Below are 12,438 nucleotides of genomic sequence, written 5' to 3' on the forward strand. Positions count from 1 at the left end.
TTCACTGACACAGATGACACAGACACCACTACAGCGTCAGCACCGAGGCCAGGGTGGCCCCAGGGGTACAACCTCATTGGATTAGAGCTTTCAAACTCACACTGAGCTCATCCGTCACCTGCGGGTCTCTCAGACGTTATAAGCTGGGTGTGTTCTTATCTTCGAATAAATTCTAATGCTCCATTAAGCAAACATTAACTTGAAGAATGTTTTATACTTGTAAATTAAGATGGTCTGTCTTGCCAGAAAAGGAAACGAGAAACTTTAAATGAAAAAAAAGTTTTCTATAACCCCATTGTCCTAATTATTTGTATAACAGGATAAAAAAGGATAAAACATACACTAATGTCTCTCTCTGGTAACAAATGTAAGAATTGAAGGCAGACCTGGTCAGCCTCTTAACTTCACTTTTCTTCCCCTTGCTCCAAAATGTATCTCAGGTGGTAGAAAGGACTCTGTGGCTGAAGGGCTGGATTGGACTATTCAGCCAGAGCCAAAAGAACACCGAAAATAAAAGAGAAGTATGAGGCAGGAAGAGAAAGCTACTACTCGGTGACAAGATGGCCATCCACATGTGCAGTGTCACACAACCCCAGAGGCCGGGGGCTCACAAAATCTGGCTCTGCCCCTTCCCCGTGAAGTTAATCCATTAGAACCCAACTTGCCTTAGAACCCGAGTCAGGCTGATGAGGAGGAGGAGGCCGTGGGGTGGCTGAGTCCTGGCCGCCCACCTGCGGCCCTGGGATCCTGTCTGGAGCGGTGGCTACCCTAGCTCCCATCCCCCTGGGTCCCCCCATCCACCGCTCCGTGTGCAGGGGGTCGGCTGCTCCACGGTTGGCAGGGACGGGGCCTTTCCCAGGAAGCCCTTCATCAAAGAGATGGGGGCCGAGATGAGGACCCACGCCCGAGGGCTGTGGAGACCGGCATCCCCGGAGTATCGGGGGGGGGCCACACCCAGGCTGAGCATGGCCACGTGCGTCCTTCTGGGGCCACAGGAATGGGAGAGCCTTTGTCTAGGGCGGGGCGGCCTCAGTTCAGTGGACGAGGACCGCACCCCCCCGAGAGGAATCCTGAGTGAGGAGTGATGGGAGGGCCCAGCAGGACAGCGGGGGGGCCCATGCAGGCCCAGCCCGGCTGCCAGGCCTTGCTGTTCTGGAGCAGTCGTGACTGCACTTCACCCTGACATCCGGCCCGAGGGCCCAGCGAGGCCAGGACCCAGATCTAGCTTCAGGCAACCAGAGCCCCCGGGACCGTGCAGTTGTCAAAGTGAGGAGTCTGGGGAATGAGGGAAGCAAACACCCCGGAAGAGAACAAGCTCCACAAGGTCCTCCTCTGGGCGAGGGGGGGACCCAGGAGGCTCAAGACTGTGCTGTCCGTTTGAGGAGCTGCTCCCTCCACTCCGATTTCTGCCTGGATGGTCTCAGGGAGGTGCAGGCCATGGTCTAGAGGGGGAAGCCCCCGTTAGGTAGGGGGAGGTAACCCACGCCCTAAGAGAGGTGCAGGGGAGGAGACTGGGTGCTATGAGGGACCCCCACGGAAGAGAGGGCCCACCAGAACCACTCTCATGTTCTCTGCCAAGGGAGGCTCAGGGCTGAGCTCTCAGGTTCAGGAGTCTCTATCCTTCTCCTGGGTGGTCTCTCAAGGAAGGGGGCATGATGTCCTTGTGGGGACTGTCCCAGCTCTGCAGACAGAGGAAACCGAGGCGAATCCGCAGTGCTGAGGGGACCAGTCCACAAGAGGGGGCTGTGCACAGCTCGGCCCCTGCCGCCAGCCCTGGGTTCCCCCGTATCCCCGAAACCGGATGCGGCCCACCGCACTTCCGCTTCGGAAGTTTCCCGAAGGCTAAGGCGTTTTTCTGAGGGCCTCCACTTCGCATCGCTGGAGGGTGGAGTTTCAGGACTGCTCAGGTGTCAAGGTGAGGACCTTGGGCGTGTGAAGGGGCGGCCCCACCCACAGCAAAGGGGTCCCACAGAGCCCCGCCCCTGTTGTGGGCCCCGGGAGGCCCTGGCCGCTTGCTTTCGGGCCACTGCTGTCTGGAGGCCTCGGGAGGGGGAACGGGCCTTGGAGGAGTCGGCCCGGCTCTGCAGAGGGAGGAGACCTAGACCCTCAGTGGGGTTCAGGCAGGGATTCCGAGTGCTAACGAGGGGACCTTTCCCTGAAGGAGGGGCGACCCCGACTCCTGCCCCTGCCGCTAGAGGTGGGAGACCCCAGACAGCGGTGGCCAAACATGGTGCCCCACCATCACCCTCTGGGGGCCCAAGGAGGTGGGGGAAATTCCACGTCTTGCTGGGAGTCACGATCAGAATGCTGAGGGATGGCTGAGGGATGGCTGAGGGGACCACCCATTGGGGAACTGTGGGGAGCCAGAGTCTCGCCCCTGTCGTCAGGAAGCGGAATTCGTCCTGGCTTCCAACTCTGGGGTTCCCGAATGCGACGCCCTGGGTCTGAGGAGCCAGAACCAGCCAGCCTAGGGTGGAGGCCCAGGACTGATAAAGTGTCGGAGGGGTTGGGGAGAGACACTGAGAGAAGAAGTGGGGACCGTTCAACCACCCCACAGTGGAGAGGGCTGCTGTGAGCCCCATCCCTGTTTTAGTGCTGGGGGACCCCAGGCGAGGCCGAAGGGGTCCGGTGGCCCTTGATTTCAGCCGGAATGGTCTGGGGTTGGTGAGGACCACGGCTTAAGGGCTGGATGTCCTCCCATTCCGCAGAGAGAGGAGTGACTGGAGTGAAGGGGGAAATCCTGCGTGAAAAATGAGGGATCTGCCATCTCAGAGGCCGCGCCAGGTCCTCTGCATACTCCTGGCCCTGGGAAGCTGCGGGCAGGGCTGCCAGGCCCGGGCGCCCCCCTCGCTTCTGGGGAAGAGGGTCTCAGAAACTTGAAGGCCTGGGACTCATGGGGGAGGCCCCTGTGAGAAGAAGGAGGCAATTTGGACGGGAGCGCCGTGTGGGGAGGACAGCCTGTGGATGATGGGTTGTCTGTAGGGACTCCGGGTGTGCTGACAGGATGAGTCTCACTCATCTCCGGGGGCCTCTCAGGTGAGGAGGCTGGTCAAAGGGACAGCCTCTGATTGGGGGAAGGGGGATTTTCAGATCTTGCCAAAGGCCAGGTGAGGACCCTGAGGACTAAGGGGACAGCATCCCATATCCATGGGGGACAGAGAATCTCTCTCCTCCTGTCAGCCTTGGGAGACCACAAGCAGGTGTGGCCCAATGAGGAGACCCTCTCATCTCCCTGAGGGGGCCTGGGGAATGAGAGCCTCGGGCTAAGGGGCCGGGCCTCAGACAGGAGGGGGGATTTCCAGGTCAGGAGGGGAAGTCTGGTGTCACCTCACTTCCTTCTGGTGGGTCCAAGGAGCTAAAAGGTGTCAACTTCAGAGCGGCAGAGGGGGACAGGGCCCACCTGCCGCAGTTCATCTGAGGGTCCTGATTGTGAGTATAGAGGACCTCCCCCAGAACAAGGCTCCCCACTGCCAGCCCCTGTGGTCACCCCAGTAAGCCCCCCGCAGGGCGGGCAGCCTGCAGCCTCTGGCTCCTGCTCACCTCTTCCCTGGGGGCGTCAGGGGTGGGGCTGCCCAGGAGAACAGGAGCCCATGGGTTCCCTCAGGGCACCTTGCTCGGGGGTCTGCTCCAAGTCTCTCCCTGCCGAAGGGGCTCATGCCCTCTCGTCCTCCCTCCTCCAGGACCCACCACTCCTGCCCTTCTCCCTGGCTCCTACTGCTGTCCAGTACCAGAGCCACCATGCCTCGTGGTCAGAAAAGTAAGCTCCGCTCACGTGACAAACGCCGCCAGGCCCGAGGGGAGCCCCAGGGCCTCAAGGGTGCTCAGGCCACTGTAGTGGCTGACAAGGAGGCCCCGTGCTGCTCCTCTCTTGTTTTGGGGGACTCCCCCGAGGGCTCCCCTGCTGCTGTCCTCTCCGAGGAGCCGCGGAGACCCCCGTCCTCTCCCACCCCTGCCTCAGCTGTCTCCCAGCCGAGATCTGAGAAAGGGGCCGAGGGCCCCGAGGAGGAGCAGGCGGGCTCCCTTGAGGCCCTGGTGTCCGGCGGAAGCTACCGCCGAGATCCACTCACCAGGAAGGCCTTCCTGCTGATCCACTTCCTGCTAGACAAGTACAGGACCAAGCAGCCCATTGTCAAGGCTGAGATGCTGAAGATCATCAGCAGGAAGTACAATGAATTCTAAAAGGAACGGAGCTCAGTTTTCTGTGCATTTTCTGTCTCACACCCCTGTAGAAACAGGCCTTTTCTTGAATTCCAAATTCCACTGAAAGCAGAGATGGCTGAATTTGGCCTTACTCTGACAAATACCTTGGATATAGAACCGGGCTGAAAGTTATCATCAAAACGAATCACTTTCAGTTATTTAATCCCTGCCTTTTCATAAACCAATATTTCATCGAAGTCATTGAAAAATGAAATTGTCCCTGGTGAGTTCAAGAGCAGACTTGTATGTCTGTGGCAGAAGGAAAGTCCTTCTTCTTTACAGCAGCTTTTGCTAAATACAAACGGATAAAAACTAATCAGCACCGTTGAGAAAAGCCCTTCGTCCAGACCCTCCAGGGAGGGCCTTCAGCCCCAGCACGCTGGGCAGGTTGTCAGGGTCCAGGCCGGAGCAGAGGGCAGAGGAAGGAAAGGGGCTGCCAGCAAAACGACAACCAGAGGCGGCATGAAAAATGCAGCCATATCAGCCTCCTTCCCCGTCTGCCTCCCACCAGGCCCCCTGACCCTGTTGAATTCCTTCATTTGCTCATGAAAGAGCTCCTGGCTACACTCAGACCTGCGGCCGGCCGACAGCTTTGGCAGTTTATTTTCCCAGATGGCTCAAGCTGCCTGGACATTCACAACTGTAAAAATGACTCAGGAAAGGGACCCTGCACTCCCACGGAATGGTGTGGCATCTTCACAATTTAGTGGAAGGCCCCAGCTGGGGCTTTACTGAGGATGGGGATGGGGACGACCAGTGGGGCTCGAGATTTGATGAATTCTGGGCTGCAGAAAAGGCTCCTGGACTGAGAACTTGATTCTGGCAAATCCTACAAAACACACTGTATGACCTATCAGGTCCGGAGTTTCTAACAGCAAATGTTTCTATTGGAGACAAACCCATTTCTAAGTTTCCTCATAGGACCGATAGTCCCCTTAGTGGTACAGCTTTAGGACCTTAAAACATGGAACTAGTTTGTACCCAGTCTTAGAACAGAAACTGGAAAGTGGCCATTTCCAGGCTCAGCAACCAGAAAATCACCCACATACATTCATCTCATGAATCCCAGAATCTTTTGTGCTTGCAGTCCAAACTATATTTCATGTCAACCTCCTGCACCAAATTCCTGAACCTCCTGCCTTTTATTGAAAATATAAGAATTCTTTATGGGTTCCGTGCAATATTCAGACTGAAAACAGCTCCTATGCATTCCAATTTCAGCAGCTCTCTTCCTCCCCCTCCCCTGAATCTGGGTGGACAGTTGATACTGACATGCCTGAGATACAATCAAATATAAATTGGCTTATTGGGCCTCTCAGTCGTGCTTCACTTCACACAGCAAAACTATCCCACCTCTTCAAAGGTCAGAGACTCCCCGACCGCTTAAGCAGAGAGAAGAGCATCATAAATTCATTATTTGGAGCTTGCATGGAGAAATTCATGTTTCTAGGTTCATATAAGTGCAATTTAAATATGAAAGGGAAAAAAGAAAGTAGGCAAAAGAAAAAAAAAGGCAATAATTCACTCGTGCAAGAAAGCAGTTTTTAGAACTTCCAAAAGAGAGGTTCCAAATGGCTTGAAAATACAGAATTATTTTTGCTCACCAACTGATGCCATTTGGAGATATGATATCTAAAATAGTATTTAGGGCTGTGCCTCTTTGCTGTTCTCTCTCAAGCTAAATTCTGGTGGTTTAAAATAACTGTTATGTTTTTATTCTTATTAAGATTTCACCCAGAGACTCTGTAAATTGGTTGGAGTTAAATATTAGTGGCAAAGGAAGGGACATTTCTCATTTTTGTTCTCTGCAGCAAGTAACAAGGCAAAGAAAATCCTAATGTTGCTTCTGGATAGTTCTGATTTCCAAGCCTGATGGAGTTATATAGAAGAATGGAAAATATCAGCATCTTTTAGGTTCAGGGAAGCCCATGGAATCACCATTAAATGAAACTTAAACCAACATAAAAATGCAAGTGAATAGGATTGCTATTTGTGTTTACCTTTCTTGGGTTGAAATTTCATGCTAATCAGGTCAATTCTATCAGAGCTATGGAGCCCTTTCCTCAGTGAATAATAAAAATGACATTTGTATATGAAGATACATAGAAATTTATATCATCAGAGTCTTAAGTAGACGCACAGAATGCAGAGGGATGAAATACACGCCCTACTATTACAGTTTTGAAACGTGAAACAAATGTGTGTTATGCACTTCCAGTTCTGGGGTTAGAAACGTGAGGGATGAGGCATCTCAGAGATTTCCTGGACGATCCTAAAAGCAGTTCCCATCGCCCTAACCCAGCGCCAGGGGTAGCAGGCTGAGCCCTCACTGAAGCGTTGTTTCTGCAAAGCAGTGTAATCATCGTAGACATTGTATGCTAAACACATCATCCTTCCAGCTCTCTTAATATAATACATCGGACAAAATACATCAATTAAAATAATGTAATAAAACACAGAGGAAAAGTTGGAAAGAGAAAATTGCTTGTGGTACTTCAAACATCAGCTGCAAATCCCAAATGCAGAGACCGAGTAACAGAGCTCGGGTGCAAGCTCTTTAAATAAAATGCCAGGTGTTTACCTTGAAGATTGCCTGGAAGAGACAGGTATGCCTGGGCACCCAGAAATGAGACTAAAGGAGCTTGAATTGGGAAGTAAAACGCATGAACCCCAGGGTCACCTCGAGGCCACGGCAGGAGCGGGGGAAAGCAAGTCTGGTTTGGTGTCCTATTCAACTTGGCTCCCACCAACTGGAGAGGAGAAGGGCGTGGGGTAGTGGCAGCCCTCGCCCAGGCCGAGTGGAAACCCACCCCATCTCACCCCCCACCCCACCCCTCTGAAACCTACTCTTTAAAAGTTCAGTTATGCACATTTCAAAAAAAGAAAGAAAAGGAAACTCTAGTCACACTCGATGGTGCTGAAATTTCCTTCCACTGAAGAGACTTTTCTTAGCCTGCTAGTAATTGAAGGGGCAGCTGGCCAAGCCATGTGTAAAGGTGGAACCTCCAAGTCAAAAAAGAAGAGAAAAGGAATTCACTTTCATTGCACTTTTGTATTAAGGAAATGGTTTCTATTTGCCTGCAATGTTAGAGATCTGATGCGTTGCTCTGCCTTTTTGAGTCAATGTATCCAAGAGAATGTGCTAAAACATATGCAAATGTTGAACCTTGTTAAAGGCGCAGAGATGATCAGATTCTGGCAGTAAGAACTATAAAAGCTGTGATTCTGTATACACTGGACATTAATAACAGTCATTTTGTCGAGTGAGGACAGTGCCCATGGATATACAACCAAAATCGCAAAGGGGAGACAAGGCCGCTTCATTACACAGGCAGGGCAGTTCATTTCACGTTGGGATGGCTGCCCGGCCCAGTGGCAATGAAGGTGACATTTTCACAAGCACTTCAGGCCGCCACATCATTCAGTGCAGTGCCAGCAGGACAGACCAGGCATGCTAATACAGCCACATTGGAGGCTGCCAATTTGTTCCACAAGAAAAACTGGCTCTGCTTCTGATCACTAAAGATGGTCAAGGTCATAATTCAGGTGAGTTTCAAACTTCAAATAGGGATACAGCCATGGTTATGCCACCAGCCCTTTCCGGGAGAGCATTAAAACATTCACTAAGCCCATTTCTCTGCTTCAAAGAAGTAAAGAGGTAAGAGTTTTCAAACTCTTCCTTTCTTCTGTCTTTTTTTTGTCTCCTTTATATTTAATTGAGGTTGATTTTCAAAATTTTAGATGGTTATTTTGGTCATTTCTTTATGATTGACATCTTCCCTCCCCCCACTCCCAGAGGTTTATTTTTACAGTCGTTCTAGTGACAGCAGGTGTGGCTGGAGCTCTTACACGCTAGCCCCTGCCCTCAAGCTCTAGAGATCCTAAAGGGTATTTATATTTATATAAATGTTTTTCTATTTCTAACCGCTTCAAGAGTTTCTAAAGCACTGAAGGGCAGGGATGGTACCGTAGTCACGTTTGAACCCCCACGGCTCAGCATGTTGCCTGCCTCAGCCACTTTTCCCAAAGTAATTTTGAAAAGAAAAATTTCCAAGCTTAATTTCTGCAGGAATGAATAAACAATGCACCAACACAGAATTGAATGCTAAGCTAAAAGCTTTAGAAACCAATCTTTCCACACATTAGTGTCTCTCATTCGAAACTTCTAAAACATTTGGAAAGCACCATCTAGAACAAGAAACAGAATCTCTATTTTCTAGTAAAAGAAACTGAGGTATCTTCTTTGAGGAGCCATTAGCTGCTTCCAATCCACAGCGCCGACTGTGGAACGTGGAAAGTTCGGGAAACTCTGGTAGAGGCAGAAGAGGCAACTGCCTAGTGTGGAGTAAACTGAAAATACGTTAAATGAGAACCTCCACCCAGCCCACCTTTTCACAGGTGGCTCTTGAAGATGTGTGAAAAGAGGAACTGTAACATGTGACTCTCGGCACAGAGGAAACCCAGGCCTCTGCCCCCAGCGGGAGCTGGACATGGAGAAGGAGCAGGGCTCAGGGTGCCTGGCCATGGAGAGCCCCGGCTGGATGGTCACCTGGACAAAGTGCCCCACGTCAGGTGGCCTGGACCCCTTTGCCTAGGCAGGTCACAGAGAGGTTACACAAAATTTCCAGTATTGTTCTGCATCGCCCACACTTTCATTTTCTTTTATCATCATTTGGAAATCTATGGGGACATTAAAAAAGGTATGGCATAAGGAGGCAGCTTAATGACTCGCCACTCGCACTCCTGAAGCCTTAGAGCTAGGAAAACTGACTAAGAGAGTCGTTTCATGGATACATATGGGGGACTGATTGGTTTGGATTGAAATTTGGCTGATTTAGGCTTTTTTCTGCTCTTCCTCCAATGGGTAAAATTTTGTTTGGTTTCAGTTTGTGGAATCTTTCTGTGGTCTTAGCATCCAGTGGGCAAAAATCAAAACATCTAATTCAGAAAAACAAAAGTAGTCCTGCCAAATAAGAAGGCAAGAATATCAAAGAAGGAGGAAAAAGAGGAAAAGGAAGGAAAGGAAGGAAGGAGGGAAGGAGGGAAAAGGAAGTAATGATTTCATCCATGTTTATTTGCAGGACACACTGTTGTTGGAAGTGGAAAATATTAAGGAAACAAATTGTTGTGACCTATGAAGCCCCAGAGTTTAGAAGCTGCTTTAAAACACATCTCTACTGTCACAAGAATAAACTACAAGGAGTGGAACAGTATAATACATACTGGAGACACTCAGTAAGACCAAAGCTGAGATCCGTGATTTCATTTGACCAAGCAGTGGAAGTGAATTTTTATATGTATGCGTGGCCAATGAAGGCGAGATGTCTCCAAATTTCTAACCTCTCCTTTCTCCATTTGCAGGGGGGATACACACGGTGGGAAGAAAGAGGACTACAGTAAAAATCCTAATATTTGTAGACTGGAATTGAGAAGGCCCCATCGGAGCTATTTTGAAACTGTTGTTTCTGGTTGTGCACAGAGAGAAAGTAGATTATCTCCCTTCAACGTCTCCATCATTCATTCTTTCTGAAGACAGGCAGCGGGTTGTCTTCCCTCTTGGTAACTGGTGGAAACTTGAGTGTTGTGAGACCTTGTCACCCTCTTTTTTGTTTCAGAAATTGGAGCTCACAAACAAGTATCCAAGCTAGCTTTTTTTTGAAACCATCATGGGCAGTAATTGAACCAGACCACGTGTACCCCCTAGAAGATTCCAGTTCAATAGTGCCGATGGGAAAACCCACAATGCTGCCTCCGCCCCCTCCCCAGTCACTTACAGGGCCATGAATGAAACATGGGATCCAAATTTGGCTGGCTGTAGTCTAAGGCAGTGGTATTCAACCAGGGGTGACTGCCTGCAAGGGACAGGTGGCAATGTCTGAAGACACTTTTGATTGCCCCAACCGGGTGGGGGTGCTACAGGCATGTAGTAAGTAGAGTTCAGAGATGCTGCGAAACATCCCACAGGGCTCAGGACTGCTCCCACAGCAAAGAAGGATCTGGTTCAAAATGTCAATAGTGATGATGTTGAGAAACCCTGCTCTAAAGAATAAGTGAGAAGTCATACATTGGGGAGATCTAGTTAAATACGGCAGTTAATTTCTAGGCATGTCAGGGTTCAGAAGGCCGACCGAAATGCAGGAACCTCTGGGGAGGGCTGTCTGTCTGCAGAGAAGTGAACTGTAGGAGAGCAGAGGCAGCCTGGTCGAAGATGGCCACACAGGAGGCATTCCAAGCTTTGGACGTTGTCAGGAGTCCATGCTCTGAAAGCCAAGAGAGGGCCCCCAGCCAGCCCAGCAGCCTAGGTGGAGGGAGGAGCAGGGCAGGCTGCTCTGTGCTTGTGGGGATCAATGGCCCACAGGGCAGCAGAACTGTGGGAGATGCAGCAAGCCCCCTGCTCCCCATCTAGGTGCTTCTGGGAGCAAGGACCACAGCTTGTTTTCCTTTGTACACTCTAGCACTCAGCACTGGGTCAAGCTATGGTAAAGGCCCAGTGGATGTTTGTCGAGGGAATGAATGAATGACACATCAGGGACCACCCTGGGAGTAACTAGTAATGGCCAGCAGAATATTATGGAGCAGTAAGAGAAAAATGAGACCCTGAAGCATATGACAACATGGTTGAACCTACAGGATAAAATGCTGGGTGAAATACGCCAGACACAAAAAGATAGATACAGGATGATTTCATTATTATGACTCTGGTAAAAGATAGCAAAACTCCAAATCATACAGCCTAGGAAGAGAACCTGTACTCATATATAGCAATGAACTAGATGGTGCATCTCTGCAACTAGAGAATGTAAATGACTTCACAAGCCATGGCTTCCATACACTTCACACTTTTAACATTGACCATTCATAATAGACATTCTATAAAAATTTAAATTAAGTTAAAAATTCAGTTTCTCCATAGCATTAGCCACATTTGATACGCCCAACTGCCACTTGTGCTAACGGCTACCAAACTGGACAACACAGATATAAAGTTTTTCCATCATCACAGAAAGTTCTGTGGACAGCACTAGAACTCCTCTAATACATACCCTTGTTTCTCTTACTCAGGTGAAAAATAAAGAGCATTTAAAAGAAAAAAAAAAAGGAGCACATAAAAACTGGGCCCCTCTATCCACCACACTGCCAGGAACCAATTGCTGCCAACCATCCAAGCCTGTTGGAAAGACCTGGAACCTTACATGACACCACAGCTCAAACCATACCCCGGCTGCAACCTGGCAGAGGACCTAGTTAAGCCATCCCTAGAGATAGCAGATGCGTGCTGTTTTCAGCTAAGTTTCTGGTGTTATTGTTATGCAGCAACAACAAACTGATACACATTGTACTTGGGCAATGAAAGTTCAGCTGAGCTTGGCTTTACATGTGCCATAAGCACACCTGGAGTGGTTTGGCTGTCTTGTGCCCAAAGTCCTCACTCAGTCTTCTCTTTACCTGGAAAGATGTGTCCCATTCATCCACCATTTTCTTTGTGCACTGACTAGCCTTCAAACACAATGGTATGTAGAACATTCTTCCAAAGGAGGGACTAGCTTTCCCATCTTTTCCTCCACCTCCATCATCAGTTCTCATATCTGAGGTCCAGCCACCACATCACTGATCAGATGTGCCAACACCCACTTGGGTCATTTCTTGTACATTGGGCTAGTTCAGCACAATTTATAAGATACAACTGTTAAATACTGGTGGTCAGCGAGGGAGGGGTAATGGGTATGGTTTGTAGGAGTTTTTTCTTTTTCTGAAGTGATGCAAATATTCTAAAAATGATCATGGTGATGAATACACAACTATGTGATGGTATTGTGAGCCATTGATTGTACCTCATGTATGGACTATATGTGTGTGATGATTTCACAATAAAAATATCTTTTAGAAAAAGATACAACTGTTACTGTTTCTTGTGGACCCTAGAATGCAAGGGAAGTGGAAGAATATTCTGTCAGACAAAACTTCATTAGCTGTTAGAGTCAGAGTGCTAGAGATGGAAAGGCTCCTAGAGATTATGGGTCTAAAATTCTCATGTTAAAAAATAGGAAAATGAATCAAGAGAGAAGAGGAAGGTTCAGAATCACTCAGCTAGTTAACTGGTGGGACCAAATTCTCCTAACACCCAACCTTTTCTTTCCATCACTTTCCCCTCTTTCAAGAACCAAGGTACAAACAGCTCCAACCTCTATCATTCTATGGCCCAAGAATTGTCCTAAGCATCATGGCTGCCTCTGAAAG

The 12,438-nt window shown here is 49.4% G+C and overlaps 1 protein-coding gene across 1 annotated transcript; it reads left to right on the forward strand.

Moving 5' to 3' along the window:
- The first annotated feature begins 1,011 nt into the window (after positions 1-1,011).
- LOC143672153 (melanoma-associated antigen B2-like) lies at positions 1,012-4,179 on the forward strand. The gene is made up of 2 exons (XM_077147039.1): positions 1,012-1,915; positions 3,681-4,179. The coding sequence occupies exon 2, from the start codon at positions 3,739-3,741 to the stop codon at positions 4,177-4,179; it is 441 nt and encodes a 146-aa protein (XP_077003154.1). The 5' UTR covers positions 1,012-1,915; positions 3,681-3,738.
- The last annotated feature ends 8,259 nt before the right edge of the window (positions 4,180-12,438 follow it).

The sequence above is a fragment of the Tamandua tetradactyla genome, chromosome X (assembly GCF_023851605.1).
Source record: "Tamandua tetradactyla isolate mTamTet1 chromosome X, mTamTet1.pri, whole genome shotgun sequence".
Lineage (NCBI taxonomy): Eukaryota > Metazoa > Chordata > Mammalia > Pilosa > Myrmecophagidae > Tamandua > Tamandua tetradactyla.

What these genes read in the sequence shown, in the direction of transcription:
- LOC143672153 (XM_077147039.1), top strand. Translation starts at nt 3,739, where the DNA reads ATGCCTCGTGGTCAGAAAAGTAAGCTCCGCTCACGTGACAAACGCCGC.